This window comes from Sinohyriopsis cumingii, chromosome 15 (assembly GCF_028554795.1).
Source record: "Sinohyriopsis cumingii isolate HCF-2022 chromosome 15, ASM2855479v2, whole genome shotgun sequence".
Classification (NCBI taxonomy): Eukaryota; Metazoa; Mollusca; class Bivalvia; order Unionida; family Unionidae; genus Sinohyriopsis; species Sinohyriopsis cumingii.
The window spans coordinates 149,756,028-149,775,154 of NC_142975.1; the positions used below are offsets into that span (position 1 = coordinate 149,756,028).

At 33.0% G+C, this 19,127-nt stretch overlaps 1 protein-coding gene across 1 annotated transcript in view; it reads left to right on the top strand.

The window, feature by feature from the left end:
- Positions 1–17,802, top strand: part of LOC149783046 (beta-1-syntrophin-like) — a 51,730-nt gene extending 33,928 nt beyond the window's left edge. Inside the window, exon 6 of the mRNA XM_089934644.1 lies at positions 3,244–17,802. Coding sequence (XP_089790770.1) covers positions 3,244–3,336 — 93 coding nt within the window. The 3' untranslated portion in view covers positions 3,337–17,802. The remainder of the gene's footprint in view (positions 1–3,243) is intronic.
- Positions 17,803–19,127: the final 1,325 nt, after the last annotated feature.

Genomic DNA, 19,127 nt, shown 5'->3' on the forward strand with positions numbered 1-19,127 from the left:
TTGTTGACATTATCCTTTATACAGCCTGAAATGACGAGCTACACCTATCCATCGTTTTATTGTTGACATTATCCTTTATACAGCCTGAAATGACGAGCTATACCTATCCATCATTGTTGACATTATCCTTTATACAGCCTGAAATGACGAGCTATACCTATCCATTGTTTTTTTGTTGACATGATCCTTTATACAGCCTGAAATGATGAGCTATACCTATCCATCATTTTATTGTTCACATGATCCTTTTTACAGACCAGAAATAATGAGCTATACCTATCCATCATTTTATTGTTGACATTATCCTTTATACAGCCTGAAATGACAAGCTATACCTATCCATCGTTTTATTGTTGACATGATCCTTTATACAGACCAGAAATAATGACTATACCTATCCATCATTTTATTGTTGGTTATATCCTGTATACGGACCTGAAATAATGAGCTATACCTATTCATCATTTTATTGTTGATTATATCCTGTATACGGACCTGAAATAATGAGCTATACCTATCCATCATTTTATTGTTGATTATATCCTGCATACGGACCTGAAATAATGAGCTATACCTATCCATCATTTTATTGTTGACATTATCCTGTATTGGGACCTGAAATAATGAGCTATACCTATCCATCATTTTATCTTTGACATTATTGTTTATTTGGACCTGAAATAATGAGCTATACCTATCCATCATTTTATTGTTGACATTATCTTGTATTGGGACCTGAAATAATGAGCTATACCTATCCATCATTTTATCTTTGACATTATTGTTTATTTGGACCTGAAATAATGAGCTATACCTATCCATCATCTTATTGTTGATTATATCCTGTATACAGACCTGAAATAATGAGCTATACCTATCCATCATTTTATCGTTGACATTATTGTTTATTTGGACCTGAAATAATGAGCTATACCTATCCATCATTTTATTGTTGAAATTATTGTTTATTTGGACCTGAAATAATGAGCTATACCTATTCATCATTTTATTGTTGACATTATCCTTTATACGGACCAATCAGAATTTGCACATTTGAAGAGGTGAATTACTGAATCGTTATCCATTTCATCCCTTAAACTTCGATTTTAAACACAAATTAGAAATTTCATTGCTTTTCGCTTTTAGAGAAGTTGTTGTCATATAAGGCATAAATACATTTATTTCTATCATTTTCTTTTCATTGTTTCACAGTTTAAAAATTTCTGACACTGGGAACTTAAGATGACAAGTAAACTGAATATTTTCACTAACTTGAAACAGGGTTCCAATCAGTGTTTGAAAGTTATGACTATGTCAAGACAGTATAAATAGAACTTTCAGCATATTATTGACACATTATTGCAAATCCATTCTGCCTTTATTGCCCTCCAATGCTAAAATGAATAAACAAACAAAATGTATAAATTGACGTAGTATTGAATATGGATTAATTTCAGTCATATCAAATTATAATGATCGAGCTTCAATTACATTTTCCTTACATACCATCTTTCTTAACATATATGTCTAGACCCTGATGTGTCATCGCATAATGTTTTGACAGATCAGGGTCTATGTTCTTTGTTCAACTGATTGCTCCTAACAAACTGCATAACTCAGATCTGCTGGTGCTGTATGCACTGACTGATTTGGGTCTGTGTAATATGCAGTTGCACTTGACTTGTAAGCAGTTATATTCGGTACCAGTGCTGATTGACAGCCCTCAAGTTCTTGGGTCAAAATCAAAGCGATTCAGTACATGTCAATGTCATAAGTCATGAAGATTACTGAGTCAGATATAAACATGCCTTTTGCTTCTCTTTCCTGCCATGATTTGCCTGTCTTGGCCATATCCAATTTCCAGTTTTGATAGAAAATAACACATAATTCACCTGTCTCTTCCCTATCATATTTCAGGTGTTACTGGTAATAACACATAATTCACCTGTCTCTTCCCTATCGAATTTCAGGTGTTACTGGTAATAACACATAATTCACCTATCTCTTCCCTATCAAATTTCAAGTGTTACTGGTAAATAACACTATCTTGTGGGTTTTAATTGGACGGAGATCCTGCTAATGAGAATTTATTTAAATAGCTGTTATGTGATTTTCCACCTCCAGTCTTTGTGACTGAATGAAAAAATCAATTGGATGTTATTCATGTCTGGTAATAGTGAAACAAGGTAACCAGTTATAGTGTATCCCCCAGGGGTGTAAAATTGAGGGTAAAAAAAAAAAACTTGGTGTCAGAACTGGGGGTCAAATAAAAAATGTTGAGGTCAAAATGTACTGAAAAATTTTCATCTGATTTGTACTTTTTCAGCTTGAAATAGGATATTTCAACCTGCACAACATACTCTCTCTCTCTCTCTCTCTCTCTCTCTCTCTCTTGAAACATACAAATAAACCAACATGCACAATTAACAAACAAATGCATTGTCCATTCAGAGAATAATTTTATTAGTTCATTTTTCTTTTAGTTTAAAGTCATACTTTTAATAATCTCCTTATAATCTTTTTGAAGCAATATTATAGACCAGTACATTACATACAAGCTAATACAAAAAGCTAAATAAATTTTTAACCAAATTGCAGTTAATTTACTGCCTGTCATAAAGTGTGTACTGTCATTGGTTTCACTGTACTTGCAGCAAAGTTAAAAACCAACAAAATCTGCAATGACCTCTGACTTTCTAACCCAGTTAATGCATTTGTCTCCACAAGTTTACTGATTTCTTTGTTGTGAAAGAATGTCTTGGGTTATAATGTGTTCTCTAGAACTTGTTCATGTCTGGTAATAGTAAATGAAAGTAACCAGTTATTATTCATGTGTATATGCTATTCAGTCTGAGGGCTGTTCCATTTAAACCTACATGGTACCCAGGGAAGGTACTTTTAAAAAAATATATGCCAGGATACTCTGGTTACTCAGAAAGTTGATATGAAAAAATACATGGTTCTAAACTGCATCCATGGGTGACTACCCAACATTACAAGTGCCATCTCTGGGTACCAGGTATATTTCACTGGAACAGCCCTGAAATTATTCATGTTTGGTGATGTTGAATCGAAGTAACCAGTTACTATACATTCTGAACTTAGTCATGTCTGGCAGTAGTGAATCAAGGTACCCAGTTATTAACATGTGCATACACTATTGTAATCTGAATTTTTTTTCAGTGGATGGTGTTCACAATCATGTTTATATTTCAGATTTTGTTTTTTATTTTTTTTTACCAGGAGCTGGATTTGGAGTCTTGCCCAAAACCATTGGTTTTTGTTCTTCATACCTTTTTATCTGCCAAAGTCAGCCGTCTGGGTTTGGTGGCCTGAAGAAGACAAAGTTTGATGTCCCCTACACCCCTTCCCTCATCCTAACAGGTTCAGAAGCTGCTTCTTGCCAGCTACTGTTGTGAAAAAAAGATTCATTGCTATTGTGACATGCCAGCATCCAAATCCCGAATGTTAATTAAAATATTTAACCAAGCTATCATTGAAATTCACTGCTGTCTCTACAGCATGCAGTGGCAATAACACAGTTCATGATCTAGTTACTTATATGTACCTGAGGACATAATATATCCCACGCTAATGAAACCATCCTTACTGTGGTGAAAAGCTGGTCTTTGTCAAGGGTTGGTCTCTCATTGGGGCCTTATATAAAGAACAACACCATAAATGTAAACTTAGTATTACATATTCATTAATACAGTGTATAAAACAGTCCCTCTATTGAGTAGAATTATTAAAATTACATGTACCACATAGGTCTGGTAGTCACTGGTAATTGAAACGTCTTTGCATGTGATGATAGAATTTTTCTTTTTGACGCTTCATAGGAAATATTTCTAGCACCAGGATATGTCACTTGGAATGAAAGATCTCCCTAGATATGTATGTAATGGCAAGGTCTTCATTTATACATGAAGCAGTAGGCAAGAAGTAACATGGTAAAAATCTTCACATTACTTGAAAGGTAGTGTTGTTAAGAATTATACAAATCACTGACAACTTAACCAGTATAAAACTAGAGAGTAGAAGATAAATTCTTCATCCTGTCAGCTATGAAATTGCCTATTTTTGGCTTTGAGAGATTTCAGTCCATCCATGCACATGGCATAGTGTTCATTCTTCTTTACCCAATATATTTGTTACTAATAATTGTAACACATTTTTCAAGGTCTTATTAAAGCCTCAATGCTGCCATTTTTCATAAATTTCAGCATTCTACCAGTCTAGAAAAAGTTTGGAAGGAAGGAAATGACATTAACCATTATTTTGAAATAAACAAGATCCTCAGGTTAGAATTAAGATGCACCACCTCTTAATTCAGTCACCAAAGTTGCTCCTAATTTTATTCATGTATGGGAATGCTCCAAAAGTAGTGACATCATAAATTCCACAAATTCTGCTTGTGACTAATCTGATAACAACAACAGCCACAGATGGTGAATACACTGATTACAGAAGAAAAGATATAGGCACACTTTTTAAGCAGATCTGAAGTTTGAAATTAAATAATTTTGTACATGTATCATAAACAGCATGCTTGACCCTTTTCCTTAATTTTGTATACATTTGATTTTGGAAAAAAGTAATCTAGAAATATATCATGTAAGGATCACCAACCATATGCAACATAGCTGGTGTTGGCCTCTTCTGTTTACTAATGGTGATATATCAAATCTTGTGTTCCCGCTTTCGATTGATTGATATCGGTAGACTCGCAGATGTTGCCAATCAACATAGGATTAATTCATGGAAAATTACATGGCTCTGAATGTGATGAATCATCGATATTTAGTTTTAAACACAATCAACGATGTTTAGGACCAATATCTTTCAAGATTCAGTATTATTCAGGTGATTTGAAAATACAACATTTTTCACATAATGGCAGTATTGAGGCTTTAAAATAGAAAAAAGTATACATTCACTGGCCTTTTGGGTCAGTTTGTATATGTTAAGGGAGGTAACTAAAATTTAGGTAAATGAATAGACCTGACAGTAAATACCACCTTTGGAAATTGTTCCACAATACTTTAAAAAATATCAGAAACTACTTTTCAAAGAAAATCACACATTAATTCTTCCAATAATGTTTCAGATGTTTAAATTCTTCTGTGACATGTCATGAAAAGAAAATTTTGAAAAATTTTGGAAAGATTATTTTGAGCAGTATGTTTATTGTATTATAAAAAAACATGCATAGCAATATCTCTAGAGTTATGTTCTTGATATGATCTTGTGTAAATCAGTATCACTTCAACTGTCCAACCCATCGGTATTCTCAGGACTTTGATTTTACTGATAAGAAAGCTGGCTTATGTGATTGTAACTCACTTTTCAATGTACAGTAGACAACTAATAAAAATTTTTTTATGCATTATGTTTGCTACCCTGAACCATAAAGGGAAAATAATGATATTACAATCAGTGTGTGCAGCTAAAGGAAAATTGTGTACTTGAAAAAATAAATGGTGTGTGTGTGCATGTGTGTGGTATACTGTCTAGTCTTAAAATTTGATATTTATTATTCAGACCAGAATAGGATTTGTTTATAGGTATATGGGCTGATATAAAAACGAGATTGCTTTTTATTTTAAAAATTCAAAGACGGGGCTCATTTTTGCATGTATATAGTATGTTCAGTAATTATTGATAATTGGAAAGCTGTCTAGAAATAGTAGTGTTTTTAAATTATGATCATTTTCTGTTTTAGCATAATGAATTTCTTTTATTGTCCAAGTGGACATTTATATAAAACCTCTTTATGGATTACTTTTCTGTCAAGAAAATTATTGTATGTTGTGATATGACAGGAATTTTTTTCAATTTCTTTGTCGTAGTTAAAAATTTCATCAATTGTAAATTCTTTAGTGTAATATTTATACCTTTCTTGCCATACATTGACTTATTTCCATATGACCATGATACCACTGTACTGCTGATATAAATGTTTCAGCATTAGAGATGATTTTCTCAAGGTATGTTTATTATATGGAATCTATATTTATAGTCATTTGAAACTTTTCATCTTCCTCCCAACAGAGTTGGAGGGGATATAGAAAAGCCATTATGAGAGATTTGGGACAATTGGAATGAGAACATGTGATAAAATGAAAGTTCTTTAAAAAAAATTCAATATCAGGCCAGTTCTGACTGGTTTTATTAAGTCACTTGTAATTAAGCACTGGAATTCATTTCACATGCTGCTTGCGTAGTTTATCTGTGCTAAAACAAATCCTTTTAGTAGGTGTTTGGTATATATTTTATAGTAATTGATGTAATAATAATGATAAAATACTGTTTCCTAAGTAATTTTATGGAGCAATCAGAAAAGACATTAAACCCATTTGATCTTTTTTCCTCTTATTCTGGCAAATGTTTGCACACGGAAGACTGTGTATTATCCATTTAGTGTTGTGCTTTTGACCAAGAAAAGTGTAATTCTATCACAAATTTCTTTTGCCAGATTTGAACAGTTTTTATTGTATTTTAATAGAAATTCAGTGATGTCTTTTCATAGGTAATGGCAGTTAAAACAACCACATGGATCTGTTTTGTAACTTTTAGTCTAGCTTGGAAAGGCCAGTATTTTGAATCTTAGATATTTTGTGTAAACTTGCTAGTATTGCACTATTTGCATCATTTTGATTTTTGAGACAATTATCTCTCTCAGACTAGCTTCATCACTGAAATACCTTAAAGATATAGTCTTTTAAAACTTGAGTAGTTTCAATTGTTGTTTTAAATTCCACTCAGAACATAATTATGACTTTGAAATTTTGATTGAGTAATTTACAAGAGAAGTAATATTTGACACATTTTGATTTTACTTGAAGTGAAAGTAACAATTGTTAGCTTTGATATCAGAGGTTAAAATAATAACAGGAAAGAATTATCTTATTCAAAGAAATGGTCGATTTAAGTGTAAAAAAGAAAATAAAAGAATTAGCAGTTTGTCTGTTATCCCTCAGAATTAAATATGAAAGGTTTGTTATTACAGTTGCTACTGAATGGATGGTCATGTTGACAAGGGGATTTCACTAAAAAGCTTGTGTTGAGTTCATGGCCTTAGATGAAAACACTGCTCATCTGAAATCCTTCATCAGCCATCTTGATAATCTTATTATAATGATTCTCCGGAACAAATGACTGTATTAACATTGCGTTCTCATTTTAAAAAACTTCTTATGATATCTACTTGGACCCTAATGAAAAGTACCCCTTGGACATTCAAGATAGCAGACATGACAGCCATCTTGATAATCTTACCACTTTTCCTCCTCAACAGGTGGTCATAGTGACATGGGGTTTTCAGTAAAAGACTTCACCTGTGATATATAGATAGGTACAGTTCTGATCAACATCATACCTGTAGTTTTGTGTGGCACTTTGAATACCCAACCCAGTTGATCTTGGGGACAAGTCAGAGGTCATTGCTCACAGTTTTATAGTTCATTGAGCTGATGAATGCAGTGACTTGTTTGTATGCAAATGAATTTTGACCAAGCTTTCTATTTAGTTGCATTCCAATAAACAAGTTGACATTGATTTCGAGGTCAAAGGTCTGGACATGGGGTTTGGTTATCTGTAATTTTATTTTGTTTTGAGCATAATAACACAGACAAGTATGAATGAATTTTTATTAAATCAAATTTGTGGATATGTCCAAGGAGTATTTTGAATAATGTCAGTTCAGTAACTTGAGTATGTTAATTATAGATTTTGACCAAACTTAGCAAGGGGGTATATCTTGACAGTGTCTGAGAAAAGTTCATTCATTATCTATGCATGATATCAGGTTCAAGGTCAAAGCCATAGCAGAGAATTTTGTTTACATTGCAGGTATCTTGTGAACTCAGACATTTAAAAGAATATTTTTGTTACCAAATTTAGTAAGCTGGAGTTTCACAAGAATATCTGAGATGGTTTTTATGCTCAACAGTTCAAGAGAGAAAAAGGAAAGAAAATATGGACATGTAGATTTCTGGAAATTCTTTTCAGTCCATTCTTTTATGAAATTGCACAAAACTGTTCCCCTTTTATTGATACTAAGACCTGAGCCAGTTTCACTAATAATTCTATGGAGGTGCTGTGGTTTAGCGGTTAGTCTGCTGTACTCATGACATAAAGGGTGCAGGTTTGAATCCTGCTATCAGATCAGACCTGGTTGGCTATCATGACTTGTCCTTGGGCAAGCATTTGACTCAGTTACTTTGGTACTAAATAACCTGTTTTTGTTGCTGTGCCATAAAAAACAAGACCTAACAATTTTTTTATTCAGGAAAGATAGTAAACAAAAAAACTCTACCATTTGACATGTTTATTCTTATTCTTATTCTTATTATTATTATTATTGTTTATTATTGCTGCTGCTACTTACTTTAAAAAAATATCAAACACCTGTTGAAATTGACTGCAAATTATATCCATGTGATCATGTAGTAATAGAAGTTAAATTTCCACATCATTAAAATGGTTTAAAAAAAGATAAATCTACCATGCTACTGTTTACATTATCTTCCCACAGTATTTCATTATAACAAAAAACTTTTAACTTTAAGAAAACAGTTCCCATAAAATGCACCTGATTAGTTGTATTAATTTCCTTGACCAAACAGAAAGCCTTTTGAATTGTTAGAATTATGTTTACTCTTTCACTTTTTAAACCATTTGACCATATTATTTCTTCACACTTGAAAAGGGTACTCTTAAGTAACAAAATCTAAAAGAGTACTCTAAAATACCAAACTGTTTAAAGGATGATCTAAATTATCAATTGCTTAAAGGGTACCCTAAAAACCAAATGCTTAAAGGGTGAGCTAAATTATCAAATTGCTTAAAAGGTACTATAAAATATCAAATGTTTAAAGGGTGAGCTAAATTATCAGATTGCTTAAAGGGTACTCTAAAATCTCAAATGCTTGAAGGGTGATCTATATTATCAGATCGCTTAAAGGGTACTCTAGACTGCCAAATGCTTAAAGGATGATCTAAATTATCAAATTGCTTAAAGGGTACTCTAAAATACCAAATGCTTAAAGGATGATCTAAATTATCAAATTGCTTAAAGGGTACTCTAAAATACCATAATGATTAGATAGTACTGTAGACTGTCATAATGATAAAAGGGTACTTTAATGTACGAAAATGCTAGAAAGGTAGTCTAACGTTCCAAAATACTAGAAGGGTACTCTAAAGTACAAAAATGCTAAAAGGGTACACAAAAATACCCAAATGCTTAAAGGGTACTCTATAGTCCCAAAATGCTCAAAGGGTACTATATAGTCCCCAAATGATGGGAGGGTACTGTAAGGTACCAAAATGCTCAATTGAAAATTCAATTTGCCATATAAAATGTATGACGTTAACTGTTAGTGGACTTAATGTTTTACAAGTTATGAATGGCAAAAGTTTAGTTTACCAAGTGTTGTCAACAGTCATCTGATCCATCGAGAAAATTAGCCTCTGTATTTTATTAACATAAGTGTGTATACTCTATGCTTGATAAACTTAGACAAAAAAATTGCGTGGATACTGGTCCATGTGTTTTTTGGTTGCAAAAGTTTGTTGTGACAAACGTTCATTATTTTGCTTTATTTTTTTGAGCCTGCATTTCTTTACAGATAGACTGTAACATTTTTTATATGAAATACTTATTATGAAAAAACCTTGGTTTTTAATGTTTGTAAAAAGGCAGTAAAGGAAGTTAACCCCTTATTTGTCCAAATTTATAATTTGACATTTGTTTTATTAAGAAGCCTTGTTTAAAAACTGAGAAAGAATTTTACTTTCTAATGTGATGGTGTTAGGCATTTATTTTTTCAAGTTAAATGTTTGTAATTGAAGTTACAAGAGATTTGCCAACAAATTATGATTATTTTTAATTAGGGTTTTTTATGGTTATGAATATTAATGCATGGTGATAGAACTTAACAAAAAGAACATCTCCAGAGATATGGGATATTGATTCCTACCTATTTGAGATTTAAAGCTTTTCTTAGCTTTGTTTTGTTACATTGATGACATCCACTTGTCCCATTTCGTATCTGAAGCATAATGCAAAACCACAGCAAAGAAATAGGTTCCATCCATCCATCCACCTGTCCCATTTTCATGTCCAGAGCAAAACCAGAGCTCTCATGTAATGAGAGTTTCTGTTTCAGAGATGACCAGTTTCTGGCCCTGGAAATGGGTTTAAATTTTTTGTACAGTTTTCTGTATGATGAATTTTCAGTTATTGGAAATATGTGGATGTAAAAGTATGCAGAGCTATTCGAAATAACTTTATAAAATTTGCTACACATAATAGACTAGTGGTTAAATGTGCCTTTTGCTTTTCACTGTTCTTCAGTTTCAATACTTGTGAAGCTTTTGTCCTTCAGCTGGTCTATCCATTGGTTATTGACACTCATTTCTGGAACAAAACTCAGAAACCATTCAGAATATTCAGTATGTCTCTATCACTAGTTATCCAGTGTCTTTTGCTATTGAGAATTAAGCCTCACCACACACATGATACATGTCATGTCCCTGTATATATCTCTCTGACAAGTTATCCAGAGAGTCTTTTACTATTGAGAATTAAGCCTAACCATACACATGATACATGTCATGTCCCTGTATATATCTCTCTGACAAGTTATCCAGAGTGTCTTTTACTATTGAGAATTAAGCCTCATTACACACATGATACATGTCATGTTCCTGTATATATCTCTATCACAAGTTATCCAGAGTGTTTCTTGCTATTGAGAATTAAGCCTCACCACACACGATACATATCATGTCCCTGTATATATCTCTATCACAAGTTATCCATATGTGTCATTGCTATTGAGAAATATCCCCCACAAACATGACACCTATCATGCCCCAGTGTACTTTGTAATTATGAACTTAACATACTAGCATCTGACCAATTCTCATTAGTAAAACAAATATCCTTTTTGATTCTCAAAATCAGTTTTCAATGTATTTTGCAATACCTCAGCATTAAAACTAGTTTGCTCTGAAACTACCTCCTAAAGTTTCTGTCGTGATAGCTTGTAGTATTGGCCACATATGAAATTAGCCTAGTTGGAGTAGAGGTCTTCACATTTTTGAACCAGTTCTCATGATCCAGTTTTACATCACTGTTATTTATTTATTTGAGTGATTTGTTTTATTTCGTTAAGTGCATTTCCTTTTACATTTTTGTACCCAACATCATGATCATGTTAATAATTTCAGGATGCAGAATTGGTCTCGACATTACATCATTACTTTCGTTAATGACGGCAGATTTTCCCAGACAGGTGGATCTCAAAATAACATTGTCTATGTTATGTATCACTCATTAAATGTGTATATTTGTTTAGACTTCCACAATCTTTACACGTAACAAAATAATGGACCATCATTATGTCCCCTTATTGATATTCCATTGGTATGTGCATCCCTGGTGCATGCTTCCCCCAGCAAAGTAATGTGAAATAGATGGAGCCATTGTAATTGAGGTCTTCCTCTTGAATAAATGTGATTGTAAGTCATTGTTAATTGTTGTGTTTAACACTTACTATGAAAGTAACTAATGCCTGTGACAACACGAAGTTATTGCAGATTTCAAAAGTTATGCATTTTGAGAACGTGACAAGAACTGGTTGTTGACAATAACTTTAAAGATGCAAATATATGATAAATTTGGCAAATTCTTCTGTCTTTTTAAAGACATTTTGGGAAGGAGTTGGGGGGTGGATGACTCAATCTTATTTTTATTTTGCACAGTAAGGAATTTTAATATAGCTTTTCATAACTCAAACCATTTCAGCCAAGCTTGATACACATGTCAAGCGACTTGTGTAGAGGTGCCCTTGCATACCTAACATTTGCTGCATTCACTATTCTGTTATGTAAATAAGTTGTAGCACAAGTAATTCATAAATTGACGGCAGTGGACAATAGGGTTTACAGACTGAGAGTGCTGGACCATTTGTTACTTTCGGTGTAGTCTTTAGATATACAGGGAACGGCGGGGGGGGGGGGTCATCTCTAGAGGACTTTTGTTTATATTGTACTGCGTAATATTTTTCTATTTCCAAAATTAGTCACTAGGAACTTTTCATTCATACAGGTTTTTTCCCCAATATTATGTATTATGAAAAATCTGCCTGGTGTCTTAAATGAAAGTTCATGGATCCACTGTTTAAAACTGAAGTAGACAATTATTTGAAAACAAAGTTTATCTGATAAAGTGCATAGCAACTGTTTTGTTTACCCAGGGTTCTTGGAATATATGAATCTTTCTCCATCATATGTTTTCAAAGAGCTGGTGTTCATGATCAAAGGGACAAGTACATTATTCTGAGAATACGGTTGTTATAGATGTGGCTGTTAATTGTAATGTTTGAGTGAAGCCTAGTGACGTTGTGAAACTAACTCTGATTCTTGGATGGTCATTTTAACTAACTCTTGATTCTTCGATGGTCAATTAACAAATGACAAATTCTTCCAGATGGTATTGCGTTTATATTGTTGTTAAGTTACGCTCCCTTTTTTATAGGCAGTACTTGAAAGTTATTAGAGAGCTTTTATGTTTACTAAGTGTAAGAAAGAAATGGAATGCAAGGAGTTTTTTAAAAAGGAATTTGATATACAGGGAAAGAAATAAAATCCATTAATTGTCCATTTTCATAATATTACACATGATGCTAACAGAAAACATCACTTTGTACATATATGGATCTGCTTTACATCCAAGATTGACTATTGTTATTGATGAACAATGTTGTTGTCACTTAATTCAACAAACATTTTACTACACTAGTGTATAAAACAGTGGGTAGTGACACATTGATCCCATTAATGTCTGTTGTGTTCATGAAAATAGCCCACGTCTCTAAACATTTCCAAGTGAAAATCAGTCGTACTATCCAACATTAACATAGAAGTAGGTTAACGTGGCCAACATTGCCATTTGCAGCTTTATCTGTTGTTTTTTTTTTAAAAAGAATATTCTTGTAAAATCCTAATCCTATTATGAAGCAGTCTATAAAATTGCAAAAAGTTGGGTTGTCTATAAAAAGTTAATAATAGAAATAAAATATGTGACTACTCACTTTTTTTTATTTAAATTTTTTTTCTTTATATGGGATTTTGTTGCTCATGGTATGCAGACTCTAAGGTACACTAGTATGTACTCACTCAAGTCCAGCTGCAAACAACATAGATCCAGAGCTGCCATCCCATAATGCTCTGGCAGATCAGGGCCTATGCTTGTTCTACTTATTACTTCCAACAAACTACATCAGCCCGGATCTGCCAGTGCATTCTACTACATGTATAGCAGATCAAGTTCTGTCCAGTTTGCAGTTGGATTATACCTATAAGTGAGTATATATGATAATTGAGTGTTGTGCCCACTGTGGTAGTGTAATTAAATGTTGTACACACTCTGTGGTAGTGTAATTGAGTGTTGCACACACTCTTTGTAGTGTAATTAAATGTTGTACACTGGTAATGTAATTGAGTTTTGTACATGCTCTGGTACTGTAATTAAATGTACACACTCTAGTAGTGTAATTTAGTGTTGTACATACTCTGGTAGTGTAATTGAGTTTTGTACGCTGGTAGTGTAATTGTAGGTTGTGCACAATTGAAGGAGGTTTAATTGTGTGTATTACATATTTTATATATTTATCTAAACTGTTTTACTCGTTAATTCTAAAACCAGTTTATTTTTCAGTTGATGTGGTAAATATTTACATACACACTGGAGCTTAGACTTTGCTTTTTTTTAAAATTATATGAGAAACAAGAAGAACCAGGTTAATTATAATTTCATTACTGTCATGCAGCAATGGTACCAGTACTTGTACATTTAGTTTCTAAAGGATGCTTTTCCACTGAAGTTCCTCTGTATCCAATATGGATGTTGTATCTTCTTTATAGTGTGATCTTGTATTTGCTCATATAAAGTAATTATACATTTCTCTTAATATCTAAAGTAATAATACATATATTAGTGTCTAAGTAGTTATACCTTTCTCTTATTGCAGCTTTAGATGTTTTGGGTTATTTTCCATGTTTGTTAGATTTTATGCCTTGTACATAGTGCTCTATTTATTTTTGTTGTGATTAACTACATGAATATGTGTGATCATGGATGGTTATTAGTTCTTGTTTATTTAATAAGCTATTAAAATACAGTGTTTTAAACAAGCTGTATGCATCTATTTTGGGATGTTTTCACAGCATAGGGCTATTCATTCTCTTGTAACACTTTACAACTGCTGATGACGATCTTCTTAGTTTAACACTTTGCATAATTTGTATCAGAATTATATTTATATATTTCTGCAATTGTTTGTGGGCCTGCCTTTGTATGTTAAAATGATATTCATCCATTTGTCTGTTACCAGTTTATTTTCCACATAATACCTCAAGTTCTCCTGCACCAATGGTTATACTTTGATGATGGCTTACACTCTGGGTAAGAAGCTGGGTGTGAAAACAAAGGTAAAAGGTCGTGGTCACTGCACATGAAGGAAGAAAAGGGATTTCTAGACAATAATATTAGTTCTATATCACAGAGCTGTACCTAACTTAAAGGATTGTTTGCAATAGGGCTATGGAAGAATCCTATTGATTTGGGAATCAAAAGGTCAGAGGTCAAGATCAGTGACTGAAAGAAAAATGGTTTCTGCACAAATAATACTAGTTTTACATCATAGAAATGAACCAGACTTTGGAAAAAGCACTTCAGATTTGGAGTCAACCAGTCAAGATACAATACCACTAGTTCTGCACACCAGACCTGCACCAAATTTGGTTTATGTCTATGTTAGGTAAGGAAAAGGCCTATCAATTTTGGGATTAAGATGGTAAAGTCACTGCAACTGAAAGCAGAAGACTGGATTCTTTGCAAACATCCCAGTTCTCAACCACATACCTTCACCAAAACTGTGGATGACTAATATGTTGAAAAATAAGTCAAATATAGCTGAATATAAAAGTTTTTTCAAAATAACTTACCTTGAAAAATAAATTTGAGGGCTTGCTCTTATTGTGTGGAAGAGGCCTAGTCACATAATTACTTTTGTAGTAAGTTCCTTGACCAAACTTTGTAGATGGCTTACACTTAGTGTAATATAGAAACCTATAGATTCGGGGTCCAAGGGTTCTACATGGAAGTTTAGTCCACATACTTTTACCAAATGTAAAGGTAATTTTGAGATCCATGGGTCAGTAACCCTTGGAGTCCATTAACCCCTACTAGTGCCTACATAGAGACTTTCAAACACAGGGAGGGCATATAACGTGCCACTCAAGTACTTTTCTCTCCTGATGGAGCCAAAGAAAGAGGCAAAAAAGTTATCAAAATCATTTTTGACATTTGTTAGTTTTACTCAGTGTTTGTTCTTAGATGGACTGTTTAAATTCTTATTTTTCTTCATCTTTTGAATGAAAAAATATGAGCCAAAGTATAAAATGAATTTAATTGAGAGTTCATTTTATTTATTACATATGTAAAATTTGGCCATAAACTGATCCATCAGTTAAGGAGAAATGTCTTGAATGGTGAATGCTGTGTTAGCATTGTAATGTTGATTGACTGAACCAGATTGTTGTGTTGCAAAAGAGAGAAAGAGAGAATGTATGTATAATAGTACTGCAATGGTACTGCATGTAAGTGAGCTTGATAAAAAGAATATGCCACAGTTATCCAAATTTTCTTATAATTTATAATGTCTGTTAACATTAATAAATAAATTTGTCACATCCTGTGAAGGACATACAATCAGACAAGTTAACCATATCAAATATAACTCTGTCCTTGAGCAATCTGTTGACTGGGTTTGTGCAATACGATTTAGCATCTTGTATTATAGGCCGGCTTATTAACATGAAATTACAAAGGAAATGAATGAAGCATGTAATTGTTTATATATATTTTTAATTTATAAATGACTGGTTCTATTTCCATTTTAAACGAGTTGCCAACACAGAATTTCAGTCAAGTAATGTAGATCTTGTATACATTGTCTGTGCATGAAGAACTGATTTGCTTCTTTACAAATATATATTTCTGATGCATATATATTTCTTTTAGGCAATATCCATCTTCTTACATGTGCAGAAATTTACTAAAAATAAATGTTAAAGCAATCTGCCAGTGAGAAATGTAGATTCATTAAAAATATGTAAATTCCAATCATTATCACTTGCAAAATGTACAGCATCGCCTGAAGAGAAAGTTTAATCCACTTCATCTTATAGTGACTGAGTACAGCTATCATGGTGCAATCCTGTTAAATTTGAGACTATCGTATCTGATTAGTCAAAACTTATTGACGTAAAAGCTTAGAATTAAATAAAACATTTGAAGACTAAATTTTTCCTCATATATATACAGCTATTAGGTAACTTTAGTGAAATTATTCTTTTTCTTTTTTTATTCAAAAGTTTATATAAAAAACCTACCTTGGTGCCTTCATGTACATATCCATGAAATAAACAAATATCGGAATCATTTAAAGGATGCTTACTTGCATTTTGCAACTTCAAGGCCCACAGTAGTTTATTGTTGTTCATATCTACTATGACTTGCCGAAGAAAAAAAACACCATTCAGGGTTAAAGATTGTAATTTGTAAATAAACAAAACTGCTCCGTATAAATTGGACAATTCCATGACCATTTTCTGGTTGATTTCCCTCATTAAGGGCCAACTAACAAACGTTTTCTTAATTATATGCTATGAATATTGCCATATTATTACTCCATTTCCTTTCCATTATAAATTGAATGCATATCTTCTTGATAGCCTGCTACAGCTTTCTTGTAATTAAATGACAATCAATACCATAACATTTTCTTCTGATTGCTCATTTAAACATAAATTGTTGGGTTTTTGTGGTTTCAGAGTTTAATGGAAGGCCACAGCACAAGCTGTTCACAAAACTGCTGGTAATCGAGTGGTCCCTGCCTCAATTACAAATACACATTTTCTTACAATTATGTAAAGAATAATTACTTATTTCAGTTGTGAATGTGAATAGTCTGCTTAATTTTTAAATTCGGTTGCAAATTCATAATGGCCTCTTTGGAAAAATGCTGCAATCATTTAGTCACAAGCTCCGTGGGGACCCCAGGTAGCTGAGTGGTTTAATGTGCCCATCTTTACAGATCATCTCACCTTGGTCAATGTGGTCATCTTTACAGATCACTGCCATCTCACCTTGGTCAATGTGGGTTCAGTTCTTGAGCTCAGCTAATGTGGGTTTACGAGAAAGCTTGCCAGTAGCTTCCCAAGGGTCAGTGGTTCTTCCTCCACCAGATATACTGGCTGCCATGTACACCCTATCATGTGCTGAAAGATGGCATTAAGCAGACAACAAGCTCCTTGACTAAGGCTTCAGCAGTATCTATGAACTTAAAAAACTGGACACCACCACCTGCCTTATAGACTGGGCCTAGCAAATTCATTCTTCAATTTTTGTTCCAAGAGAGTTCTAAAAATACGAGCCCATGTGTGATTTGTACTTCAGGCAGTCATTTTTCTCATTAACTGCAATTGTATTAGCATCAAATACATGGGTGCAGGTTTAATGCATGTTAAGAATTATATTTTGTACATTTACTAAAAGTATATATCAGTTTAATCCAATTCACTCTTATAATTCACAAAGTTCCTAACCTCACCCCAAGAAATCCTGGTTTTTGTTACCATATATAGGTAGCAACATTTCTTTTGTGGACAGTAGGTGTGTTTAGATCAATGTTATCCATGAAATAAATATACCTATAATTATAATGAGTGCTCATTGTTTTTTATTTTCCTTACCTTGGTGAAAAATATGAAATTGGGGTGGAAAGAGCTGAATGGCCAACATTTTGTTTATGGTGGCTGCACTTTTTACCAGAAATTTTCTATTAAAAAGTACAGTAGAACCTATCTTGAAAGACCACCTTATGTGCCAAATAAGTATGGTCTCTAAATACAGGTGGTCTCATAACAGGTCAAAATGCTGTAAAATCAATATGTGTATTGAGAATATGGTCTCTTAAGATGGGTGGTCTCACTTAACAGTGGTCTTTCAAGACAGGTTTTAATGTTTATCAGAAAATACACTGAACTATATCCAGGGCTTAAGCATTTCATAAAATCAGATGTATTTTATCAAAGAATACTTGTTTCCACCTTGTCAGAGTGGTTACCCTTTGTGGACACCGTTCATATTCTGTGACATGCGCAAAGAAAGTAGTTTTTGGAGTGGCCTCCCATGAGTGTAGTGTCCATTTAAGCATTTTTTTCTTAATTTGATTAACAGGTCTAAAATTTTCCCAGTAGGTAAATTTGATTCAAGTTTGTAATGAATCTGACAATTTTATACCATACCTGTAATCTCTTGGTGCTCTCCTATTAAAAGTACAATGTTTTGTGTCAGAGCTCTGCATAAGCATCATATTAATGTTGTATGCAAATTGGCTACAAATGCATAAAGAACTTTAATTATGTGTTCTAAATATGCAAAACAATTTAATCTTGTCATTGAATCAGAAGTTGTCAGTGTACTGCACCAGCAATAAGCAGTCAGTTTAGTAATTATAAACTATACTAACAGGACACATTACAAATGTTTTGTGCACATTTGAAACATTTCTTGATAGTTGTGGGAACACACACCCAGGCATATAATCTAATCAGTATTGAATTAGTCACTATTCCATTTGACAAATTCTAAACTTGTGTGTGTAGATTTTGATATTTTATTTTGGGGTTCATTACATACCCCTCTGAATATTTAAAAAAATCAAATAGGCATATAATCAAATCAGTACTGAATTAGTCACTATTCCATTTGACAAATTCTAAACTTCGTTGTGTAGATTTTGGTGTTTATTTTGGGGTTCACTACATACCCCTCTGAACATTTTAATAAATCTGATTTGTTATAAACCAGGAAGTGAAACCAAATTATTAAATCATAGAAAGCTCTGGTGCATCCATGGAGAGTAGATTATCAGGGTATGAAGGAAAGGACTATATTAAATAAAACCTATTTTTTCTAATTGCTGTTAAAGAGCAATGGCATGCTAAGTATAGATGGTGGCCATGGTGATGATGATGGCCCAAAG